Source organism: Fusarium falciforme, chromosome 6, assembly GCF_026873545.1.
Source record: "Fusarium falciforme chromosome 6, complete sequence".
Lineage (NCBI taxonomy): Eukaryota > Fungi > Ascomycota > Sordariomycetes > Hypocreales > Nectriaceae > Fusarium > Fusarium falciforme.
The window spans coordinates 2,372,442-2,397,425 of NC_070549.1; the positions used below are offsets into that span (position 1 = coordinate 2,372,442).

General features: G+C 54.6%; 4 protein-coding genes and 1 pseudogene across 5 annotated transcripts, besides 1 other annotated feature; 4 read left to right on the top strand and 1 right to left on the bottom strand.

Moving 5' to 3' along the window:
- Nucleotides 1-2,421: 2,421 nt before the first annotated feature.
- NCS54_00830800 (Hypothetical protein) lies at nucleotides 2,422-4,407 on the top strand (the record flags this gene model as incomplete). The annotated part of the gene is made up of 1 exon (XM_053153698.1): nucleotides 2,422-4,407. One exon carries the CDS (start codon nucleotides 2,422-2,424, stop codon nucleotides 4,405-4,407), a length of 1,986 nt encoding a protein of 661 aa, XP_053009673.1.
- A 1,028-nt stretch (nucleotides 4,408-5,435) lies between these two features.
- Nucleotides 5,436-6,611, top strand: NCS54_00830900 (annotated as a pseudogene). Its single transcript has 4 exons — nucleotides 5,436-5,533; nucleotides 5,709-5,994; nucleotides 6,071-6,461; nucleotides 6,517-6,611.
- Nucleotides 5,436-6,611: a sequence feature.
- Nucleotides 6,612-9,007: 2,396 nt separating this feature from the next.
- On the top strand, nucleotides 9,008-10,159 carry NCS54_00831000 (Hypothetical protein; the record flags this gene model as incomplete). Its single annotated transcript, XM_053153699.1, has 5 exons — nucleotides 9,008-9,111; nucleotides 9,245-9,393; nucleotides 9,477-9,869; nucleotides 9,998-10,065; nucleotides 10,136-10,159. 5 exons carry the CDS (start codon nucleotides 9,008-9,010, stop codon nucleotides 10,157-10,159), a joined length of 738 nt encoding a protein of 245 aa, XP_053009674.1.
- Nucleotides 10,160-14,077: 3,918 nt separating this feature from the next.
- NCS54_00831100 (Zn(2)-C6 fungal-type domain-containing protein) lies at nucleotides 14,078-17,307 on the top strand (the record flags this gene model as incomplete). Its single annotated transcript, XM_053153700.1, has 4 exons — nucleotides 14,078-14,685; nucleotides 14,801-15,067; nucleotides 15,117-16,894; nucleotides 16,949-17,307. 4 exons carry the CDS (start codon nucleotides 14,078-14,080, stop codon nucleotides 17,305-17,307), a joined length of 3,012 nt encoding a protein of 1,003 aa, XP_053009675.1.
- Nucleotides 17,308-18,740: 1,433 nt separating this feature from the next.
- Nucleotides 18,741-22,652, bottom strand: NCS54_00831200 (ADF-H domain-containing protein; the record flags this gene model as incomplete). Its single annotated transcript, XM_053153701.1, has 4 exons — nucleotides 18,741-18,787; nucleotides 18,841-22,173; nucleotides 22,257-22,444; nucleotides 22,513-22,652. 4 exons carry the CDS (start codon nucleotides 22,650-22,652, stop codon nucleotides 18,741-18,743), a joined length of 3,708 nt encoding a protein of 1,235 aa, XP_053009676.1.
- Between the last annotated feature and the right edge of the window lie 2,332 nt (nucleotides 22,653-24,984).

Below are 24,984 nucleotides of genomic sequence, written 5' to 3' on the forward strand. Positions count from 1 at the left end.
GGGATGGGAAATGGAAGGGAGAGATACTATGAATTCGTTTGACATTGAATTGCACGAATAATCATGAGATTGGACGTCCATCTTGGCAGTATAGAAGCATCAATCAAAGATTCCAAACATGTTGATCGTTCCGTTTAAGTGATTGGATAAACGAGCATCATTGCCTTTGCCTGGGTACTAGGCGTACTGGGGCAGGTGAGACAGCCAGAGGAAAGACTGCTGACACAGGACTAATTTTCGGCATTGGACAGAAGATACCGAGGATATAGTCTGCAAAGTTCTCACAAAGAAGTGCCGCAAGTTGTCTTTGTTGGTTGAGGCTTGTCGTGACCGGAAGCCAGTGGTGGTTCAAGTCCGAGAGTCGTGGCGGTTACAGAGCCTCATTACAAACTCGGTGTGTTTCAAAAGGAGGGCAAAAGCCCGATACTTTGAAAGTGAAGTTGCCCGTGGTTTCCGTGAGTTAGCATGTGTGTTGCTAAAGGATTCTCTATGGTTGGTTAAAGTGGCTTTGAGGAGTCATCTTGAGACAAAAGGGTGAGGATGCATATAGGCACGCACGAGTTGTTGGTGCCATGCGCACGAGAGTCTTACGTCATACGACGCCGAGACAACTTTGAAGAGATACGGCCCGCCAAGGGGATGAAAGACAACACTTTAGCCCTGAGTGAGAGTGAGAAACACTCGGCCAGATTCAGCCCCCCACGTTGGGCTCAAAGAGCTCTTTGAGATCTGGAGGCCATGATATGGCGCAAGGGAAAGCGACAGCGGTGAGCAGATAGCAATCAAGTTGACTAGCCCATACAAGGCCTAAACAGTCAAGTGAACGAGTCGGTTTCGGCGGTTAATAGCGAACCTGGCCTGACAGGAGACGCAAAGGAGGTTGTCGAGATGCTCACGCGGGCCAAAAGTGGATTGATCGAGCGAGGGAAGAGGTCTCAAATACCCCGCAGTTGCGCTAGGGAGAGTCACGACGGTTCTTGGTGGGGGGCGGAGCTTGCGATAGCGGCATGCACGACGATAACGATGGCATCAGTGACAGCACCCTTGGTTAAAGCAGAGGGATACATACAAGAGGAAGAGAAGGGCATCTAGATGCCTCTGGATCAGTGAAGGCGAGCCCATGTTCAGCACTGTTTCTCACCAGAACTCCCAGCAGAGAGAAGGAGGCTGAACATGGGACTTAGGGGACCTTTGATCTGACGTGAATGGCATGGATGGGGGGACTGGTGGATCCTTCAAGGTGCTTCCGACAGGGACCCCAGTTTAAGTGACGACAGTGAGGGACAGGAAGGCATCAAAGATGAGAAACACTTCGACCGTCAGAGAAGGAGAGGAAACTGTGTTTTTGTTGAATATGCAAGATGAGAATTACTCAAACTGTAGTCATTGGCCTTGACTTTTTTTCCTGCCGCGGGTAGAGTTCAGGTACAATACCTAATGGAAATCCAGAGGTAGCAGGTACATCGATGTCTGCCTCAGCGTGATCCACCGCGCCTCATGCTCTGTCAGCCGTCCTTCTTTATGTGAATTGTCCTGCTTGTCTGCCTTGGTCCAGCCTGCTTCTTCCTCTCTTCTCCGGCATCAAAAGGCACGTCTTTCAACTTCATGGAAACACTTCTTCATCTCTCCCGTCGTCCGCTTGATATCCCCGGCTTCCGTGCTGGCCTGACGCCAAGCGTGCCTCCCATCTTATCAGCTCCCGAGTTAAATTAATCCATCCATATCCACGACCCAAACTCCCGGACTGTGCGCTTATCAAAGTCACACCCGTTTTTGCGACATCCTCCCCATCAAAGGTCTTCAGGGCAGGAGAACGCCAGGGCTTCCGTTTGACTTTTTTGTCCCTCATCTCTCGACATCGCCCCCCTCTGCCTGCGACGACGCTTTTTATTCACCCGAGCTTAAAACCTGCAGAGAGCGCTTCTGCCCAACCCCAGGACCGCATCTGCTTCTCCACCTCTTGTTTGCCTTGTTCTGGGTCAAAGGACAGCCCCAGGCAGGCAACCAGCTCGAGACGCCTTCACCACACGGACCCGGAGGAACCTGGAACAGCGATTCTACGGACCGTGAAGGCTACACTTCGGCCTCTTCTAACCATCTGTCAGTTTTTCTTTCCTTTCATTTCCCTTCTTCAACTTCTCCTCCTCCCAACTTCCCTCTTGGACTCATCGCAATTACACCTTCACCTTGATGCCCTGAAGCTGTCTTTCCCCGCCATCCATCCATCGCCTCCTACGCCTACTCCCCCTCCCCATTTTCCGGCCATCCGCTCACCCCTCACCTCTTCATCCCGCACTCTTTTGCCCCTCGTCGACTTCACCTGACACCTCATCATTTCATCCTCGACAGGCTATACCCGCTGCTATGAAGCTGGTGATGGAATAGCCCAGCCCGTCTTCGCTTCTTTGCTCTCGCCTCGTTATGGAACGGCAGGACCCTGATACTCCCTGCACCCCGCCTGCCGTCATTCGTGATACTGATTACCGATCGACTCGTCCATCACTATCGTCATCGCCCTCGGCCTTTACGCTTACACAAGCTCACCAGCGCCGCTCGACGACACCCATCTCCTCTCGCCCACCGACGCCGGCGAGCAACATATCTACACCTGCAGCACCAGGCCGAAGCCCACTCTGGACATCAGAGCCTACTCTTCGATTCCCTCGCCCGCAAGGCAGCCGGCACCTCGCCAACTGGATCTCGTCCAGCAACCCCGACATCATGCGTGTCACAACCACCTCCGAGGACGTCGGCTTGTCCGAGTCCACATATGAACTAATCTCGGGCACCGACACCGAGTCCCAGGACGGCAACTATACCGGCTCTATCAGCGAGTCCGTCGGCTCCCTCGACTTCCACCGTCCCGACGACGTACACAGCTTCGCCGGCACTGAGCAGACCAATGACGACGAATCGCTTGCCGATGAATATGAGCCTCTTTCCCAACCCTCCCAACAGGGCTCCGATGAAGGTCCCGACACCACTGACGCCGCGCAGACCTCGCCGCAAGAGCAGAGCTGGGCAACTGTTGTCAAGAACGGGTCGCATCCCGAGGTTGAACAGGAGCCTGAGCCTCAACACCAACCCGAACCCGAGGTCAACGCCGAATCCGAGTCCGAATCAGAGGACGAGGGCCTCTCAAGAACCTCTCTTGACTATACCCAGCAGAGCCTCAAGGCTCCGTCGATTCCCACCCCCGACGCTAGCAACATCATGCAACCACCTTCTCCTGATGATGTCGAGGAGGATGCAGACACCAAGCGGGCAAGATTCCACACATGGCTCAGAGGCGTACAGGCCACAGAGGCCCGCCCTTGGCAATCAATGTTGGATGCTGCAAGTTCGGCACTTCCAGGCCTGCTCTTTGCCCTTGTCCTGGCGGCTTTGATCCCCGTCTTCCTCTCCCCACCTTGCAACACTGCGGCACCCCACACCCCCGCAGCCACTTCCGCTCTCACGACAGCCCCCACTCCATTGTCCTTTACTTCAAGAGCCTCGTCGTCGACGCCGAGAGTCCAACCCACATCGACTCGGGTGGCCGAGCTGTTCCCGCTCGAGAACATCCAGCCCAACAATTGGCGCTTCCCAGGCCCGAAACCCGATGTGACGGTCACCAGGCACAAGGGCAACTTCCTCATCCATGTGGCCCAGGATGTCAAGGATTCTTGGCTCTCCAGAAAGTGCCTCCTCTTTACTGCCCAGCGTGGCGAAGAGAATGTCCGGTTTTCTGTTTCGTCTGTTGACGAAGGCCTGCTTCTCAAGTTCCCGAACGAAGAGGCGCATGGCACAGTCAAGGTTGTCATCCGTACTACTTGCTGGCCAAGAATTGGCAAGACCCTTCGGATCACCTTTGAGAAGGGCATTATTTCAGAAGCTCTGGAACTATCCAAAGCCTTTGCTCAGAACCTCCCTGAGCTTGTTCCCGCTGCTGCTCAAGAGGCAGAGCGGCGCCTTGAGGGAGCCAAGCGCTCGCTGGAGACAGCCACTGACAACTTCATCATGACATCCGACAGTCTGCTCAAGACTCTCACTGCCAGGTTCCATGAAACCCACCGATCTCTTGGTTGGATCAAGAAGGACATTCGAGACCGCGTTAGACTCGCTAAGAAGGACGTCTCAAAGAGGCTCGAGGACGTGGCGGACCAGGTCAAGCAGCATCTCCCCAACGCTGACGTTGTGCAACAGCAGGCTCGACTGGGTCTACTTGATGCTCAGATCTCGGCCAAGCTTTGGTGGCTGAAGTTGACAGCCGGCAACGACGAGCATACCCGATATCAGCTCAAGGCCAAGGAGTTCATGGCCAGAAAGCTGGCCGAAATCAAGAACCGCCGAAAGCTCGCGCACGAAACGACAAAGCAAAAGGCCTACGAGCCTCTTTGGGCCAAGATGCTTGGTGGCACTCGATGAGAAGGGAAGGCCTCGACGGTAGAAAGGGGCAAGATTCTTGCAAATTTGTGGCGTAGAGGTTTTCTCGGTCTATTTCGTCGTTATTGTTATGTTTTTGCGAGCACCTTTGTGTGAGGGCCGGAACCTGGGTTGGCAATATTGAGGTATGGGTCAAGGCTAGGTACTGGACTGGAGTTGGTGGGCACTCATACCGTCATGTAGAGGTGCTTTTTGTTGTTTTAGTTTCTTTCGGTGGCCTCTCTTCTCCTTTATTTTACGGTATTCGATGGTCTCATGATTCCCCCTGCTGCCAGTCTCAGCGTGCATTTCATCTTGGGCTATGCTGCGACTACCTCGGGGTAGAGGCTAGTCGTTTAATGGGCAAGATCAAGAAGGATAAATGATTAAAATTGGGAGGGCCAAAATGTTGGGTGATGGATGGAAATGAGCCATAGTGCCAGTTCCCTAGCAACGCAACTAACAAAGACACTGTTGTGGAGGTGAAGATAGGGGTCTTGGGGCTGTTGGGGAATGGGAGAGTCAGTATTTCTCGAGGCAGAAATATCTTGGATAGGTAGTTCAAGAAGATGTTGTCTTCCAAGTCTACATACTACGAAACCCTCGACTTTTAACCAAATCCTTGTATGACAGCGCAATATCAATATCCATGCATGTTTGTGTCGAAGCAGTTCGAACATCAAGGTCTTCACGTGCTCCACCAATGCACTAGCACAACAAGGAACCCCACAGGCAATTTTGGGCTCGCCCGTCTGCCTGATGAGCACCTAATGGTCAGAATGTACCTGCACAGCATGATTTTGCTTGAAAGTGACCTTTGTGTAGCGCATGGATCTATCTCCTCCCCAATCACAGGCTGGCATTGTTGACCTTTGCAGCGAGCACAGCAGCACAGAATGGGAAAAAGGAGGGGCACTTGGTGGTGGTGGGCGTGGGCGGCGGCCTGACATAGAAGGTACCTAAGGTAGGTAGCGAGAAAACAAATCACCAGACTTTGACCGCACCCAAAACGCAACCCACTTCCACCATCTCCCAGACATCACCACCGCATCTTTCAGTTATCTCTGACCCCCCGAGCGCCACCCGTCGTTCCCAGCTGGCATTTGCATATTCGCATTCTGCTTCTCCGGTAAGTCCCCCGAGCGCCTTTATTTTATCTTCTTTTTGGCCGTTTTCCCTCGCCCGTTGCTGGGGAGCACGCATGGATCTGAACCCCTCCCCGCCAAAACAGGGAGAGGAGGGGTAAAACCATGACTGGGGTTTTTTTGGCAAAAAAAAAGTTGCTGACGTCTGAGGGGCAACAGTTTTTCCCAGTCTACAATCTCGACCGAACAAACAACCGCCAAAATGTCTGCTTCCGAGCCCACTGAGCCCAAGGTCGAGGAGACCAAGGTTGAGGAGACCAAGCCCGAGACCACCCCTGCCGCTGAGGCCGAGGGCAGCGCCGACAAGCCCGTGACGTCCTCGTCCGTGTTCTCCATGTTCGGTGGTGGCGCCAAGAAGGAGAAGAAGGATGAGGATGAGGACCGCGGCGATAACTCGGGCAGCGCCAAGGCCCAGCGAGAGGCTGCTGAGGCTGCCAAGGGCGATGTATGTTGTTTCCGGACCCCAGCTGAGCTGCGTTCCTCGTCACCATTCCAGTGCTAACGTGTTTTTGCCCTTATAGGAGGAGCAGGCCCCCGAGTCCGAGGATGTCCACTTCGAGCCCGTCATCAAGCTGACCGAGAAGGTCGAGACCAAGACCAACGAGGAGGCCGAGGAGCAGACCTTCAAGATGCGCGCCAAGCTCTTCAAGTTCGTCAAGGAGAGCAGCGAGTGGAAGGAGCGCGGCACCGGCGACGTCCGCCTGCTCAAGCACAAGGAGAACGGCAAGACCCGACTCGTCATGCGCCGAGACAAGACCCTCAAGGTCTGCGCCAACCACTACATCGTGCCCGAGATGAAGCTCTCCCCCAACGTTGGCTCCGACCGCAGCTGGGTGTGGAACGCCGCCGCCGATGTCAGCGAGGGCGAGCCCGAGGCTGTTACCCTGGCTATTCGATTCGCCAACTCTGAGAGTACGTGCTTGACTTGATATCTGTGGTCGAGAACTTGTTGCTAACACGTCTGCAGACGCCAACCTCTTCAAGGACTCTTTCATGAAGGCCCAGAAGGAGAACGAGGAGATCTTCAACAAGGCTCAGGAGGCCGAGGCTCCCGCTTCCTAAGGAGCCTCCCATTTACTCCCTTCCCCTCCCCTTCCCCCTTCACGGCTGGCCCAGGCACCATAGAGGATACACACTCGCTTGTAGTCCCAAATGGCTGAGGCCGGCTTTGCTCTGAACCCCCCAGACACATCACAACATCGAATAACCCCTTCACATTGTCGTGGGCTATTGACCCATCGACTTCGCATACACACGCACACGCAACACCCCATCATAACGCGCAAAGCACTACGCCACCGAATTCTCAACCTGTTCTGGCATCGATGAACAGAGTATGCTGGGGAGTGGAAAGGCGAGGTGGGCGTCTCCTTTGGAGCTCTCACCTCGAGGTCGGTTTGGTGGATGGATGGATAGCAAACATTGTAGGAGCATTCAAATCACATAGCACCCTCAGTTGAAAGAAGTAAAAGAAAAAAATTCGATAGACCCTTGTGCTGCCCACGTGTGAGCTACGTAATTGCCTTGAAGTTGACTCCAGGAGCAGAGTCGGAGAATTGGTTTGGTTCGTGTGGGTTTGGCTGGTGTGGCTGAAGCGTGGCTGACAAGAACTGCTCGGCCAGTGAAGTCTCAGCTCAGCTGGCTTGCGGTATGACGACTTTGACCAAGTGAGTGGAAGCCTGGACAGAGGAACTGAATCATGTACGCTGAACTGTGTCATGAAGCCTCTCCGGCATATGTATCGACCTGCCTCTTGGACGAGCTTGCTAGGTAGCCAGGCTTCTGCTGGTATTCGCATGCTGGGAGTCCCGTGGTGACTTGAAAGGGGGATCCCAGTCGCCAACAAAGCTGCAGTCTTACAAAGGAACAGGCAGGTAGGCACCCGTTCGTTCGCCTTGAGATGGATCTGATAGCCATCCCGTCTGGCCAGAAAAAAAAAAGAACCTTGACATGCCACGCCTCGTTCACGTCACCGTTCCGATGGACGGGACAGGTGCCCTGTTCCCCTGCGTCAAGCCTAGTGACGAGGATGTGCAGTGGAGCAGCAACCTGAACCCAAAGCGTCCAGCCCAGCCCCTCAGGGCCATCGTGTCTTGGAGTGCCCGTCGTCGTGTCGTCAGTTGGTCCGGTGTGCTGTGCTGTGCTGTGCTATGCCCTGAAGTGCTTCCACTAGACGCTCAGCAGCGACAAACATCAGGTCCATCGCTGGTCTTCCTTCCTGTTCCCGTCCATTGCCCACGTCGACCCTCCTCAGCCTCATCAAAGAAACCAGAGTCTCCCCTCCAATCCCGCTTGGACATTTTCTGTTCCCCTTGCCTCGTCTTCTCTCTTCTTCTTCATCTTCTCCCTCTAGCCCCTGTCCTGGCATCCATCGCCCGCAAAACATCACCCCCTTGCTACCCGACCTGACGCTTCCTCGCCGTGCCATCTTTTCTTAGCTGACCTGTGCCGGGTTTGAAAGGCCTGCCTGTCTGTCTGCCTGCCTCACACGCGCCGGGGCGCTCTTGCTTGCCTTCCCCCCGCCCAGCCGACTCTTCCGCCTCCGCTTTCCGCCGCCTCAGCCAGCCAGCACTGGCACTGTACCTTGGCCTGGCATTTTGTCCCCCTTGTAATTCTCTCTCCCACCTTGTTGTGTGTCCCGTCTTGTCTGTGTGTCCAATCCTTCCTCATTCTTGATCAAAACACCCCCCGGAGAATATCGACAACGCTCCGTTTGGCTTTTTTTTGTGTCAGAGTATCTAAGGCAAGGACGAGACAGGAGGAAAATATGTTGGTTGAGGTGAGTCTGAAAATCCAATTGCCCAGTCCGTGGACATTGTCCGATTTTTTGCCCCCCCAGCCGCCTCCGTCGTCCCTTTGCCCTCCGCGTGTTGTTGCTTGGTTTCTGGTCATCTTTTTTCGCTTTCGCTTTCTTTTCCGATGGGTTGGAGGCTTTGGTTCGTTCCTCGGTGATTCACCGGCCTTGAGCGCGTGTGCTCTCGCGCGCCGCACGAACGAGGCTCTGTCGGGGGGAAGGGTTGCCAGTGGTCTGCCGGTGACGGGATGGACGTTGCGCGTTGGGGTCGGACAGCGAGAAACAGCTGGCCATGATGGCTTCGACCGCTGGTTCCTAGTGGCAAGCTCCCGACACTGTCCACCTCGAGCGTGAGGTTGCCCTTGCCTTTCTCGTTTGCTCTGCTCCTATTGTGTTTCGTTTGTTGTGCGAGCCGCTGCTTCACCCTGATTCTTCATCACCTTTGCGGCCATCGCTCTTGTTGCCTTTGCCTTCTCCAACATCATCGTCACCCTTCACGCCAGCGCGTTTCTTCTCCTTTCTCTTTCCCACCAAGCACTTGTGTTACTGTGCGACTCTGCCGCCATCTCCAGTCTGCTGCTCTTGCCCCGTATCTACACACGCCCTCCTGGTGGTTTGCGCGCCGACCCGCAGACCGCATCGCACCCTGCGCATCCCAGCCACTATGCCTTCACGAAACCGCCAAACTACACCGCGTAAGATCAGATTTAAGAAGGCTGCTAATGACATCCAGCGCAAAATCAAAGTTGTCACCGAACAACATGTCATGTGAGTTTGGTGTCTTTTGGTCGTGCAGCTGGCTCCCCGCCTATTCGACCTAGTTGCATGCCGTTTCTGGTGGCACTCTGGTTCGGATGAGGCGAGATATTGAGGCGCACAAGACTAACAGCGCCGCCTGTAGCGACAAGCCCTCGCCTATGGAGGCATTCCCCATGCGAGAATGGAGCTTGAAGATCTTCCTGCTGGACGAGGATGGCAACGAGCGACCTGCCGATGTCTTCAACAAGGTTGTCTACAACCTGCACCCCACCTTTGAGAATCCTGTTCAGAGTATGAATCCCTTCCTGGCTATTCGTTTGGACTTTTCTCGACTATTGAAGTAGAGGACTAACGGCATGCGTTCTGCCTTGTAGCCTTCACCAAGGCTCCCTTCACGTGTCAGAATGAGGGTTGGGGCGAGTTCGAGATTAGCATCGATTGCTACACCACGGAGAAGACCAAGTTGGCCCCCATCATCCAAGACCTCAACTTCCAAAAGAACAAGTACGATGTGACGCACACCGTCGTGTTCAAGAACCCCTCCCAGAACCTGCAGGAGCGCCTGCGAGAGACGGGCCCTCTTCCCACGGATGACGATCATCGACCCAAGAAGAAGGGACTCGCGACCAAGAAGAGTGCTCAGAAGTACGACTACGAGAAGATCGCTGAAGCACTGGAGAAGCTTGAGGAGGAAGATTTGCTGCGCGTTATCCAGCTCATCAACGAAAACAAGGGTCCAGACACCTACATAAGAAGTGATGTAGAGGGTGAGTCTTCCTACGCATCTCCAATTCACCAGACAGTCATTGCCCCACCCTACTTCCTTCAACCGTCGTTTGTTGCGTTTTCCAGGAAATTGATTCCGGTGGGCTAATAGTGGATGACTTGACTAAAGCCGGAGAGTTTTCGATTGATCTCTACACGATGCCGGACATTCTGACAACGAAGCTGTGGGATCACCTCGTAAGTATTTCTGCTTGACTGCGGTTTCTTTCGACTTGGCTGATTGCTGACATCGAAAACCCGACAACAGTCCAAGAAGGGCCTCGTCAGCTAGAGGCTCGCTCTCAAGTCTTAGTGTCGCCCCCTACTGTTGCTTTGGCGACAAATGGGCCCATGATTTGCGCTGGAAAACTGCAAACGGATCCGTGGTTTAGGAAAAATGACGAGTAATGAGCATGGGTGGTCGAAGTGGAAGCGAGAGGAAACCGGAGGAACGATACTTTGATGGTCGGAACGTGGACTTACATGGGCCAAGGATGGCTGGACGGCCTCGACGGAGCAGCTTGGAGTTTTGGATCTCAAGCTTCCTCTCCGCACCATGACCTTTCACAGAAGATGTAAATCTTTAACAGCAAAGCACGGGAGCAAAATGATGTTACCGAAGGACGTTGAACCATACGAGCAGGAAGTTGTGTGTGAGTGGAATTGGCCAATGACATGAGGTCTTGGCCCGTTTCGGCCGGCCACATTCGGGGCCGTATTTTGGACCGACGGGCCCGGATGGATCAACAAGGCGGGAATCGGCGTCTCACCGGATCGGAAGTGGTGTATCGGCGCGGCGTGTGGTCTGGGGTCCAGGGGCCGGTGCTAGGAAGATAGGTATCGAACCCGACTGGCTGACTGGGGGGAGGAAGCATGTAGTTTTGAGTCTTGTATCATTGTCTGGGGAGATGGAAGCACGGATGACAGATGGTGTGTGTGTTATGAGGTCCTAGAGGACAATTCTATCAATGTATTTGACAATTGCGTAAGTTGAGGCTGAATCTTGGATGATGGATGGATGATGTGATAATGGGCATGATGTTACTGGAATTAAATTGAGCTGCCCTGCGAGGTGATGTTGCGTGGCAGGCATCCATGGCATGATGCATGTATAGTTACTGCCTGCTCACTGGAGATGGGGGCCAAGTTACCTGACGCTTGGCTGGAGATTCTGACTTTCATCGAGGTAGCTATTTCAGGCTCCCGATTTCCACGATTCTAGTGAACAGTCCCCTCAAGTCTCAGCTCTATCCCCTGTTTCTACGGACCAACTTCCGGTCCGGTTGGACTTCTCCCTGAACGGGGCGGCGGCGGCGGCGTGACCGGGGCTTCGACTCTGGAGGCACGGGGAGATTACCACTCGCCGCGTGAGCCGCATCGGCACTTGTGACACCAGCCATGTAGGTATCACGGAGGAGGCGGCTTCAATGTCACGTCGGCACTAGTGGAGTGTTTGGGACTCGGTAAGCACGGGTTCTTCGGCAGTGATGGGGGAAGGGGAGGATCTCGAGCAGGGGTGTGCGAGAGAGATTGTGGGGGAGACGGACGAGGTCTGCTGGGCAAGTTTGCGGCCGCTTGTCCAAGGGAAGACTCCGCTTGAGTGCGTTTGTGTTTACGTACGCGGACAAGGGACGAGATCCGGGGGCTACCTGTGCCCTTACATGGATTGGTTATGGAGAGGGGAGGAGAGAGAGATGCGTGGTAGAGGGAAGCATGGGTATTTGGAATTCGGGGAGTCAGCCATGGATGGTTTGGTTGCTGCATAGTATATGTCCCCTGTCTGATTCAAGATAAGAGCCTCTTGGCCATCCGGATAGTTGTGGGATGTACTATCTCCGGGCCGGGACCGGGACCGGAAATCTCGGGGAGCGGAGGATATTGGCGGAGGAGTAGGAGGAGTTGGGTTGGATTGTTGGATGTGCGTGATGTATGGCGAATGCGAGCAAAGACGTCGTGTCTTTTTTCCTGTGTGTGTGGGCATCGAGGAGGATGCGACGTGCCAGGCATGGATGGATGCAAGAGCAGGTACCGACAAGAAATGAGGCGGCTGATGGATAGTGTGCCATTGACGAATAAGATGATGGACCAGCCGCCCCGGAATTTTTATCTAAACCTCCATCTGCGGGGTTGGCGAGGTTGGACATGTTCTTCTTCTTCTTTACCCCAGATGAAAGTGGGAAAATGCCATCATGGGAGCAAGGATAGCCGGTCTGTGCGGTGAAGGGACAGAAGACTGTGCCTTCTGACAAGGATTGATGTTTTCGAAGGCGTCGGTTCTTGAGTTTTACGTCTACTAACGTTAGCAGTAATGTACGTAAGAGTCAACAAGATGGGGGGCGCAAGAGATGGAGATGGAGATGGAGGCGTTGACAACGTGACCAGCGCCTCGGGGTTAGTGATTGGCTCGTGCGGGTGAGGATGAGAGGGGCGGAGGGGGGCCTGTCAAAGAGGTGCCGCTTTGCAGATCAAGAGGTGAGGGAGGGGAGTTTTGTCGGTGGGAAAAAGGTGATGGCTGGCGAGCTGAGTACATGTATCATGAGGAATTGATCATGCTTCTTGTAAGAAGACGCACCACCTTAGTTATCGGGCGACTTCTTCAGTGTCATCAACACCTCAACCGACGATATCTTTCCTTTCTTTTTCTCCCGGCTGACTGCTGCATGAGATTGGATCTCTGGTCCTTGCTCCCTCGATCGCCTGCAGCAGGACCCAGACACGCAGTGCGTCGCAGCGAACAGCGATATCAAGGTTCCATGGGCCGTGTGAGCCAATGGGGCCTCGTCTTACTTATCGAGTTGCCTCTCTTGGGATAAGCCAGGACTCGGCGATTTGAATGGGGGGAACTTCTTTTTTTTTTCCTCTCTTCCCCCTGTGTCACGATTTTTTCTAGTGGCCCTTTTGGATATTAATGATAAGAGAGGAGTAGGGGGAGTGTGTGTTGTTCTTTTCTTACCTTTTCTCCTCGTACAATTGCGGCACGGGACTCGCTAGGCTGTGATGGGCCATGACCTTGCCTTGCCCTCCACTGCCTCAACTGGAAGTCAACTGGAATCTCGATCCAAGCTTGCCTCCAATCGCCCGCTGTCCTTTCAGCATCACATTATCAAGTCGTCACCTGACACCCAGTGTGCTGGTTACGCTTCCCAACTTCTTCTCCCTCCTACATCATCGTCATCATCATTGTCATTTGGTACACACCCCCTGGCCATTGTTTGACGAGGGCAAGTTGCCATTGTGATTGGTACGTTCACCCCTCGAGTGCTCGACAACAGGTAGAGAGGTACAGTACACCTGGCGGTCGGGTGCCTTTCCCTGGACCTGACCAACAACTGTTGACGCTCACAAAGCATACCCAGGTACTACCACGCCTCTCTCTGGATTGCTCAGCACCTCAACGGGTCGTTGCAGTCAAAGTCCGCCTCACCCCCACCAACCTACTTACTGTACCTTTCTTTCCCCTCCCGTCCCCGTCTTTGACAACATGGAATGAAAAAATCTCTGTTGTTCACAACGTCCAGACCCCAGAGCTCGTGCTAGCTCCTTTCTTAGTAGCGCCTCTGGAACGTCTCATTTTGGGGACGACAAGGTCCTTGCGTCTTGTCTTACGTTTTTAACCAACAAGGCCTCGGCTGCGAACAAACCACACTGGTCCAATCGAGTCCGTCCCTTGACCTCTTGTTTCCCCTCCCCTTGTTCCCCTTCTTTCTCAAGCCTCCCCGCAAGAACAACCTTCGAACAACTTAACACAAAAGACGGGTACGTACCGCACCGTGCGCGCACGCCAACCTCGACTCCATCTGCTCACCCAACCCAGCGGGCCAGCGACTCCAAAAGGACTGCTCTCCCCCCAGTTCCGCTTCTCTTCGGCCCACGTCTTTTCCTTTGGCCTTGCTCAACCGCAGCAAACCGAACCGAACCTCGACATCGTTCCCCCCAATCGCCCTTATCGCTCTATCGCTACCACCCTCCTGTCCACTGCGTTCACCAGGCCAGCTTGCTGCCGAGCTGCCTGCCGCCTAGCACGGCGACCACGCTTCTCCTCGGCGCCGTCGAGCTGCCGCCCAACCGTGCCCGTCTGCGCTCCTCCGATCCCACCGTGTCTGACCCCCCACCGCCGCGCTCCGCTCCGTTGCCTCCGTCCCCGATCCCGTGAACTGCCCGAACCCTTGACTTCCGGTCCGTCACTTTTCGACAGGACACACGAGTTAACATGGCCCCGTACGGCGCCGCTCAGCCGGCATCCGGGGCCTCCGAATCCAGTCCTGCTGGTTCGACTATCACGGCCGGCCAGCAGCAGACCCCCGCGCAGTCGGCTGCGAACCAGAACCAGAGTGGCCAGCATAAACGCGTTTACCAGGCCTGCATCCCCTGCCGCAGACGCAAAGTCCGTTGCGACCTCGGCAGTGTCGACAACCCGCATGACCCGCCCTGCGTGCGCTGTCGCCGTGAGAGCAAAGAATGCTTCTTCAGCGCAACGCGTCGCAAGCGCAAGACTGAAGACGATGGTAGTGATGCCGACGAGTACATCATCAGGAACGGCCGCAAGCGCCTTCACGTCAGCGGGAGCCCCCCTCCATTTGTCGAACGCCGCGCTTACAGCACCATGCCGCTGACGCCCGGCGGCTCTCATGGACGTAACCAGCCCCTGCGCCGACCGGACGGCTCTAGGGGTGGCCGCACCAGGAGGAGTAGCGAGTTTGGAGGGGACGGCGACGCGAACCAGACGCTCGAGAATTTTGAGGCCCAGACTGTGATGCGGCGGGGTGTGTTTGGCCCGCAGGATGCCCTTGACCTGCTCTATAAGGCGGCTACAGACAGGTACGTTACCCCGGCCTCCATCGGCTTCTTGGCCCTAGGGATCTCCTTCCTGTTTCCGCTTCTTGACCCCCCTCGCATGCTATCGGTCCAAGCATCAGGTGCTAACATGGAACAGTCCCGCGATGGAACATGAACGCAGAGAGAGCTCTTCATCAGCTCGTCCTCCTCCCCCTCAGCCTCCCCACGATCCCTACAACTATTCCAGCAATCCCAGGCAGACCTCGAGGCCTCCGCAGATGGAGCAGCCCATCGACCCTGAGCTGTCGCGGCCTGAGTTGAGCTCACAGCCCGGGTATGTCGAGGCCATTAAGGCATGGCAGCGCTTTCGCTTCGTCCGTGCCGGCTGGTTCACGGCGCTCGAGGCGATCGAGTACATCGACTAGTAAGCCGAACCTCACTGACCTCTATTCAATACATACTAACTTGACTAGCTACTACAAATACCTTTCCCCTCTGACACCCATCTCACCACCGACCTTCAGCAATCCCGCCTCTCATGTCACCTTACTTTATGAAGAACCTATCCTCACAGTCACCCTCCTCACGATCGCATCGCGATACCGGAAAATGCCGGGTACTGGCGGACATTGTCGATCACACGCCATCCACGAACAGCTCTGGATGTACCTGCGCGGCATGATCGAGCGGTGTCTATGGGGCCAAGAGGCATTCGGAGGCGGATTCTGCGTCCCACCCAGTGCCAGCGCCATCTTTGACGAGAGTCAGACCAGTAGTACAGCGCCTTGGCGTGGATTGCGCAAGGGCAGTCTGCGGACATTAGGAACAATCGAGTCATTGATGATCCTAACAGAGTGGCATCCACGGGCACTACACTTCCCACCCACAGAAGCCACTGACGAGTTGGTTTTGCCCATGGAGAGCGGCTATCAGCCCATCACGGCTGCCGATGAAGACCCGAGTAAGACCCTAGGCCATGGCTTTGGTGGCAAGAGGATCGAGAGCTGGCTCGAGCCTGCATGGAGAAGTGATCGAATGTGCTGGATGCTGCTCAGTACCGCCAACGGACTTGCATACGAACTGGGTGTCTTTGATGATATTGACGAGCTGCTCAAGGACGACGCCATCACGCGCCCTGAGTACAAAGAGGAAACATATCGGCAGCGAGCTTTCCGAATCAAGCGGCTACTACTCATCTACACGACACAGTTGGCTGGACGCCTCGGCTGGACCAACATGGCACCGTCTCAACTCCGAACAAAGGACCCTGCCATCCGCCGACAGCGGCCTATGTCACATGAGGGCACCACGCCAGGAACGAACCCTTCGTCCCTGTCAAATGCCTTCAACTACGTTCCAGACCTGGACCTCGACGACCAGATCATCCACTGCTGGGCGGGAATCAGCCATCTTATGGAGATGGGTAACGAGAGGATCTTCCGCTCCCGGAAGCACACGACGACGATCATTCAAAATGGCAAGTACGTCGATATCCTCAAGGATTTTGCGCCCCTGCTGCGTGACTGGTGGAGAGAGTTTGAGCTGTTCACACTGCCCGAGTTCATACGCCATATCTTGACCATCGAGTACGAGTATGTTCGCATCTATATCAACTCGCTCTCACTGCAAGCTGTCGTTGAGCGCTGCACAAACCAAGCCGGAGTGACGGCGAACTCGAACCACCACACTGCACAAAACGGACACCCACAATTGTCGCCTCAGACCATGATTAACTATGGGAAGCTGCCGCTGGGACAGCTTGGTGGTTTCACTTCGCATGACCAGGAATACATCCGTGAGGTGGTTGAGGGAAGTCGAAACCTCCTCCGCACCGTTGTCGAGGGCCTCCTGCCGGGAGACTATCTCAAGCACGCCCCTGTTCGAACATACTTCCGTATCATTAGTGGTGCTATGTTCCTGCTCAAGACCTTTGCGCTCGGTGCCCCGCGATCAGACGTCCGAATGAGCATCGAATTGATGGATTCAACCGTTGAGGCGCTCCGCAACTGCGTCGTGGATGATGTGCATTTGGGTATCCGGTTCGCGGACCTACTCGACTCTCTGACGAGCCGCCTTCGAAACCGCTTCATCCAGGCGCCCACGATGCAGCAGGCTTCTGGCAAGGGTCAGAGTCCTATCCCTGAGACAGGACCAAATGGCGAAAACGAGGGTATTGGCATGAATGGCGAGGACGGTACAAGCTGGGTCGGAGGTCACGCCCAAAGACTTCGAGATGGGCTGAACGGAAACCGTAAGTTACATGACCCAATCGATGCTGAAATGCATGCTAATAAGCTCAATGTAGACCGACCTCACTCACCTACACATGAAGCCAACAACATTTCGGCCACCCCGTTTGATCTCTCGACGCAGAACTTCCCCTATCCCGGCAACGCCTCTCTCGGCCCGTCGACTCCCAACGTTGTCGAGAGCGCCGTGGCCAACATGGATGTCAGCCTCTTCGAGGACTGGAACAACCAGGGCAACGAGATGTGGTATCTCCCCCCCGGACCAGCATTCTTCCAGAACGTCGAGAACACGTCGGTCGCTATGGGCCCCGAGGGCGTCAACGTAGGGGGGCTCGACCTGCTCGAGTACATGGCCATGGACCCCTCCCAGTTCCCGGGTCTGGATCCATCTGGTCCACCGACGAGCAACCCGTAGGCATGACCAGCAGTGCAAGTGTATGCACCTCGAGTTTCGACCTTTTTTTCCTTCTTTTTTTCGCATGACCTATTCTTATCGGCCGGTTATTATCCTTGATCGACACGAACGAGTCTTTCAGCAGTCACTACGATGGTGATTCCAGTTTATTCAAGTTTCTTTTCTCCTTATATATATTCTATCCTTCGTTGGAAGTCACCAACTAGGAATCAAAAATTGGCGAGGCATCGATCGGCTTGAACGATGGCAGCAGTATTGTCACCATTACAGAACTCAAAATGAGGGTCAAAAGATAGTTCGGGGATGGTAGCTCATGGGAAAAGGGGGCTTACAGGAAGTTGTGAAGGGAAAGAGAACGAGGATGAAAAACGTACGCAAGGTTCAAAAGATGACATGGCCAAGAGGATGGCCACTTACCAAATGAACCAGTTCAAGGAGGTTGAAACGCGTGGAAAGAATCGAATATTGAACGACTGAGTGTGAGAAGACAAAAAGATACGAAAACGTAGATAGAGAGCAAAAATATTTAAAATGTTTTCTCAACTTGGTTCCAGTGCCAGATTCCATCTCAAGTCTACACAACATCTCACACTTGCACCATGGTTCATCATCAACGTTGCAATCCGCGAGATATTGAACTTTGAATCAGTCTTTTTTGCTTCTGCCTCTCGCTCTCTGCGCTTTTTGTATTCTACTCCTCCATAATCATCATCATCCACCGCTTTCTCTCAATCCTAAGTAACAAAGACGAAATCTCTTCGATCCGCCCTATCCAACACCCGCCCAGCTTGGCCGGCTCCTTGCCTCCTCGTATTCCTCGGAGTAGACGAAGGAAACACAGAGGGTGTTATTTAAAAACTATGAATAAAGAGACAGTAACAAGTGTAGAAGAAGAGAAGAAAAAAGACAAGGCTAGTTTTAGAAGGGAATAAAGAAAAGGAAGAAATAGAAAGCCGTAGAAGCTAGAGAATGGGGTAGTAGTGGTATCATGCGTACATAGATGAAAAAACATTTGTGTGTAAACAAGGACAAATGGAGGGAGAAAAGTCACGAGGTCCTGTGGTGGTGTTTTGTTTCAAGGGAAGATGATGTGTGTGTGGGTGTTCCTGTACGGCATCAACACAGTTGAGCTTTGGTGTTTTGATAAGTCCAGAATGACAAGGAAAGCATCTCGTGCTTTCGTGAGGGCGAGGTACATGCCCCGTGGTGTTTTACGTTGTTGATACATTGTGAGACCAAGGCTAGGAAAAGTTGATTGAGTGTCGTGAGGCCGTTAATCGCTGCACATAGAGGACGGAGTTTGTTACTATGGCCGGTGGCCGAGTATATGTAACGGTGAAGGTCGACGGACGGATGATAGAAGCCGGGGCTTGGGGTTGAGGATATACAAAGGAGCTCCTTTTCAGAAGCTCCCAGTCAGGACCATGAGGAAATTACAGTCCAAAGGTGACGGCATGACTAGCGTGAGCGTCCCGCAGAACTATTGTACTCGTTAGTATGCGGATAATGCAAATAGTAGTTGGTGATACTCACTGTCGAGGACCTTGACCTGTCCTGCGCGGTCCATGCAGGCAAGCTGCACGCCGCTTCCCTCAATCAGGTCAAGAACAACGCTGTGAGGCAGCTCCTGGACCTCAACATCGGGGATGTAGGGGGTTCGGAACTCGCTCAGGTGGTAGCGCTTGGTGCCCTGGGCGGCGCGGCCGCTCTGGCCAGGGAGGGCACTTAGGATGAGGAAGCCCTGTGAGTCAAGGCACATGTTGCGTCGCTTCCAGAGGAGGTTGTCGGGGAACTGCACGTTGACGTCGCCCATGTATGAGACGATCGATGGCGGGCCTGTGGTCGCCGGCCGGGGAGGCTCGGGCACCTCCTCCTGGACGGTAGGGGAGAGGACAGTAGGGGGCGTGGTCTTGCCGCGCGAACTGGAGAGGGATGAGAGTCGACGCATGAAGCGGGCAGCACGAGACTTGGACTTGTCACTGTTAGACTTGGTCTCGTCACCTGAAGCTGAGCTCTCGGTAGTGGCCGAGGGCGACAGCACGTTCTCCTTGTCCCGGCTGAAGGACGATCGACGGCTGCTGATGGACAGTCGCTTGTGGTGTGTCGACGGGGGTCGAGTGGGTGAGCGAGGAGCAGCCGAAGAGGGAAGAGTATCGCTCGAAGGCGAGGTCAGCGACTTTCGACGGTCGTTGATAAAGTCCTTAACGACAGTCAGGGAAGATCGCCGGGATTTGCTATCCTTGCTGTTCCGCGACTCGGATCTCCGTCCCTCCTTGGACATGCGCCGCTCCAAGAGGGTCTCCTTAGGCATCTCAAGGGCCGCAGGTGTCCAGACGGGGGCCGACTTTTGGTGGTCAACCAAGAGAGGAGACTGTTTAAGCTCCACAGGGTTGTACTCAGACGGGTCCTTGGGTGGCTCCATGGCCTTGGCCGTGTTCTGACTCGGATCTCGGACGATTTTAGCAGTCACTGAGATGGACTCTGGACCTCGTGTACTTCCTGGCGAACCACCACTCTCCGTTAGCGGCGGCTCGAACATGGACAACCGACTGGCAACCGAGTTGGACCGCTCCCGGCGTGTCCGTCTCGTCCTCTCTGGGGACTCATCACGGGAGCCGGATCTCGAGGGAGGTGTGCGGAGGTTCTGACGGTTGAACGAGCTGGCTCGGTCTGCTACCGACGGCGAGCGTGAAGGTTCTCGACTCCTCCTCACAGAAAAGAAGGCTGACGAGGGCCGCTCCCGGCTGGTGGCGATGGGGTTGGCCTCACCTGAGTTGGCTGAGAGCTTCTCCAGGGCCTTGATACGCTGAGAGATACTGGATCCCACGTTGGACTTCTTGGACAGGTTTGGTCCAACGGGCTGCTGGGCAACCTTGTGCAAGTATGCCGCCCCGGAGCTCGCAGACCGAGCCGAGCTCTGGGTCACATCGCCAGGGGCGAGGAAGTTCCCACGGACCGGGTTCGAAACAGTCCTGATGATGTGAGGCGACCGATCGCCCTTGGTCGGGCTTGGGAAGACGGGGGTAACAGGGCTCTTGGCGACCAGCATGGGCTTTGCCTCCTGGAGGGTGGCGCTCTGCAGTTCCTCCATCAACGATTCGTCGTCCGACAGGTGACCTGTTTGAGACTCCGGTCGGCTGGTGTCGGTGGAAAAGTCGGTGCGGATGGGCTCGATGTTGGCGGCCTTGCGCTTCGGCTGCTTTGTCTCGGGCAGCTTGGTTGTTTCTGGGGCGACGTCCTGGGTATCAGCCTCCTCTTCAACGTCCTCGGTGACGATGACGGGGCTGCTCTCGCGGGCGTTCTGTTCAGGGGCGGGGGTGGTGTTTGCAGATCTCAGGTCCTGGGTCGAGAACTTGGACTTGGGGATCTTGAGGGCGGCGGACGAGGGAGAGAGGGGTTCATCGTCCTTGTTGACATTGGTCGTGGCATTTGTGTCGAGCGTGTCTGGAATTTTGCTTGTCTCTGGTTTGCCACTGTTCACCAACGATGCCGTTTGCCGGTCTGGAATGCTGGTGTTAGCCTCAGAGGCCGACTCGGCAGTCGTGCCCTCAGCCTTCTCCTCGGCAACAGGCTGTGATTGTGTGGCGGCAGCTGGTCCTTTGGAGGCATCGTCTTCTGCAGCCACTTCATCATCAATGGCTTTCTCGTCATCGTCGGGCGCATCGTCACTCTTAGGGTGCAGAGTTTCATCGGTGGACTCGGATAGCGAAGATGCTTTTGTAGATATTTCGGGTTCTGAGGATGCAATGACTGGGCTGTCGGGGTGAGAGTCAGTCTGCGTAAGGTCGGACGCCTGGTCCGTGTTCATGGATGCTGATGAAGCGTCGAGGCCAATGCCAGAGTCCGCGTTGGAGATGGATGGTCGATCCGACTCGATCTCGTTGTTGATGTTGTCATCCTCAGTGTGTGCCTGGTTCTCCTCGAGCCTCTCCTCCAAGGGCCCCTCCTCGCTGGTAACGGGAGAGGTGACGGGAGAATCAGAGGCGTTCGCCGCCTTGATGGCGAGGTTCTTCTTCTTCTTCTCTCTGAGCTTCATCGCCTTCATAAGTCTCGCCTTCTCAGGCGAAATAGTAGGCTTTGAGGGCAGCGGTGGCGGCATCATGGGCGAGTTGGGAGCAGAAACTCCAGAGCTCGTGGCAGGTCGGGTGAGTTCTGTGTGAGCAATCTGCGGCTCCTCCGAAACAGATGCATCGTTCTCGGTCACAGCGAGGAGCTCTTCGGCGTTGGCGGTTTCGTCCTTGCTCTTGTTCCTCTTGGAGCCCTTGCCGAATAGTTTAAGTCCGGAGGGAATCTGCGAAACTGGTCGAAATCCTCCAGCGGTCTGAGGCCTGTTGCCCGTCTCCAGCGACGGGCGCGGGCCTAGCTTCACCTTTGGTTTGCCGTATGTGTATGATGAATAGGAAAACAATTCAGGCCGGCTTGATTGTGATGACATCCGTCCCGGTCCATCCATTGATTGTGAAGGAGAAACGGGCCTATCATCCGCGCCAACGAAATTGGGCACCTCGGAGGTCGAGGCGGCGGTGAAATTGCTCGCCTCAGGGGACGCAGCCAGTTCCGAGTTGAGCGTCACGGGTTCCTGGGTTGATTTGGCCGTTTGGGGGCGTTCGTCATCCTGGTCCGCACCGAGCGACTGGCGTTTGTTGGCCCGTTGCTGCTGCTCCTCCTCTTCCTCCTCCGCAATCTCCATTAGGCGCCTCCTGCGCAGCGAACTCGAGGACGACGAGTTGGACCCTGAGGCGGCATGCAGGGAGCATGCGGCCGATAACTTGGTATCTTTAAGTTCCTTGGCGTCGGCAATCTCGAAGGTGGTATCGTAAGGGGAGAATCGCTCGCAAACGGCGTTGAAATGAACGGCCACGCGTGCTGCAGACGGATGCAAAGTCAGTATCTCTTGCAGCGAGCGGGCAGGCCCACAGGAAGGCGTTTAAAGGAGAACCATGACGGACCTTGGATGAGGCGAGAGCAGTCCTCGGGGAGATACTTGATCAAGACATTTCTCCTCCGATACCTCAAGAAGCCATATAGGGGACTTGTCTCGTCATACTGGGCGATATTGTTGCGCACCTCGACAATACCGCCCGAGCCACGTCCCAACAACTCGACTTCATCGCGACTCGCGTACTTGAGGAGGAACCTACAACGAACGCGCAAGACGTGGTCAGCTTCTGGCAACTTGGCTTGTTCTTGGGAGAAGCGACATACCATCCTCCGGGTTCGGCGACGGCGGCCTCGTGGGCTTCCTGGACCTTGGGGTCGTCTAAGCCATTCAGCGACATGGCGCCTCCCGTCGGGTCACAGCCAGGTCGGAAACGAAAGACAGCAGCAGCGTGGGCGACAAGCAGCTAGAGGAAGCTGCTCTTCGATGAAGCTGCGGGGGGATAACCTTTTTTTTTAATATTATGAAACGAGGGACGAGCTGCGACGACGGCGGCGGCGGCAATGACGAGATGGAGGTCAAAGACGAAGAACCAGGGGAAGGAAAGAAAAGAGGATGGTCGTTCCGGGGGGAATGTACAAGAGAGCAGGTAGTATTGGGGATCCGTCCACGTCTAATTCGGCGTCGGTTTCGAAGTGATGGGATGGGTTGAGCGGTGGGTTCAGTGCGGGTCAAGGGGCGGTAGCACCAGATTTCAGGGGCAAGGCTCGGCCTGGCGACATGGATCTCCAGCTCTTGTACCTAACGATGGATTGGCCGGGACGGCATGAGACCTTTTTTTTTCTCCGTTGGTGACGGGATGTGCAATGCTTTCGTCGAGTTTTGGCGGATTATTTGTTCATTTAGTAAGGAAATGAATGAGAGGGGAGACGAGTCCAATAAAGGGATTGGTGGAGGAGAAGGATGCGCTTTGTTCCCTCGTAAGTAAGGATGGATGGACGAGGAGGTAGGTTGTGATACCTGGAGTCGTCTTTGTCCCTGGCCAGGTATGGATCGCAATTACCAGCAGGTGCTTCTTTCCATCATCGGCCGAGACATGTAATGTCAATCAGAGAGAACGAGCTTCAGAAGGAAAAGGAAGGAGAGTAAAAAAAACACACGATGCAAAGCAAACATCACACTGCAGGACTCTATTATCTACAAATACACCCATCCATTGACCGATGGATGCATGCCCACCCGCAGCGGCGCGAGTAGCTCGAGTGTAATTGCGCGCCAGCCAAAAAGGGAGATCCGCGCTGGAATGGAGCGAGCCATTCACAGCAACCTCCGACTCTCTCTCTGGCCCATGGACGACAACGAGCCTTTTAGCCTAGAGTCACAAGGATCCCTTGGATGCTACGGAAAAAGTAAATACAGCCAACCGCTTGAGCAGAAACGGGAATGGATCGAAACGATGGACAAAAAAGTAAACAAAAACGAACCACTATGGAGATGGAAAAAGAGGATGCAGATAGAAACATTCTCAGCTGCTTCTAGCCTCTCTGTCTGCCCCTTGTCCTGATGATATGCTGGGGAGCAGCTGAACAAGACGACGCCCAATTTGCACAATCCTTGATGTAGAGTTTCCCTTTCATTCTCCCTCTCCTGCACTCATCAAGGGTCAAGCTTCCATCACACTTTCCCTCTCCCATCTCCAGCAATCAACGTCGCAGCTCAGCATCCCGCTCCCAAAACTCTACCCCATCGCCGTAACCTCAAGCCGGTGCCCCCCCTGGGGCCCTCCACTCGCAAGCCACTCACTGGCTTGAAGGCAACCCAAAGCAGAAAGCATCCCGCCCATCCCGCTCCTCTCCCTCTCCACCCCCATCCCCATCTCAGGGCCTGGTGTGTGTGTGTGCCTTGTTCCTTACATAAACTCTGATGCTTCAAGGTTTCTGGGGGAGGAAGGCATAAAAACAGAAACAAACGGCATAATGATCCCGAGTCTTGGCTTTTTCTCGCATCTCGGCTAGGTTATTTGACTTGCAGCCGTTGACGCCTCGGTCGTCCACTAGCTGTTCGTCATAGTCCACTTGGAAATTGTCCCCCATCTCGGAAATGGAGTCGATAGCGCCGCGGCGCCGGACGGTAGTCCACAGCCAGAATCTTTCCGGTCTTTTCTAGGTACCCACTCGTCGCCCACGTCGAAGCTTGATGGAATAACTTTGTGGAGTCGCAATGTCTGGATGATTCAGCCACCACACGTGACCCCCATGATCGCCTTTTTGGCAATCAGCATCTCAAGCTTAGCCATGATGCTCTCAATTTATGGCGAGTAATGGATCACAGGGTCCTTGCACCATGATATCTTTAATTAAAGAGACTCTATACCGCAATTGACGCAAGGCTAGTCAAGATCAACTACCAAGGCTTATCACAGTAGTTGGTAGTCTTCATCAACCCCTCAAATTGCGATGTACTACGTAGAGACAGAAGGACCGGAAGCTTCTACGGAAAGAACCCAAATTCAACAGCTCTAGCTTGTGATTCCAGTATAGCCTAAATTGGCTCCGCGTTAATAATACTTCATAAAGCTCAACAAGAGACTCTGTCTATCGATAATCGACAATGAAGGAGCAAACCCAAGTTCAAGGGCCTTGCTCCAGCCAGGAGTTCCTTTGTGAACTCTTTCCGCCAGTTCATATCCATATGCTAGAGAACAATTTGTCTGTGAGGAAGGGAGTGGGTGATGCCCATATTACATCAACCCAAAAGTCACATAATTCCCCTATTCATGCAGCCTTCACATTGGCTGT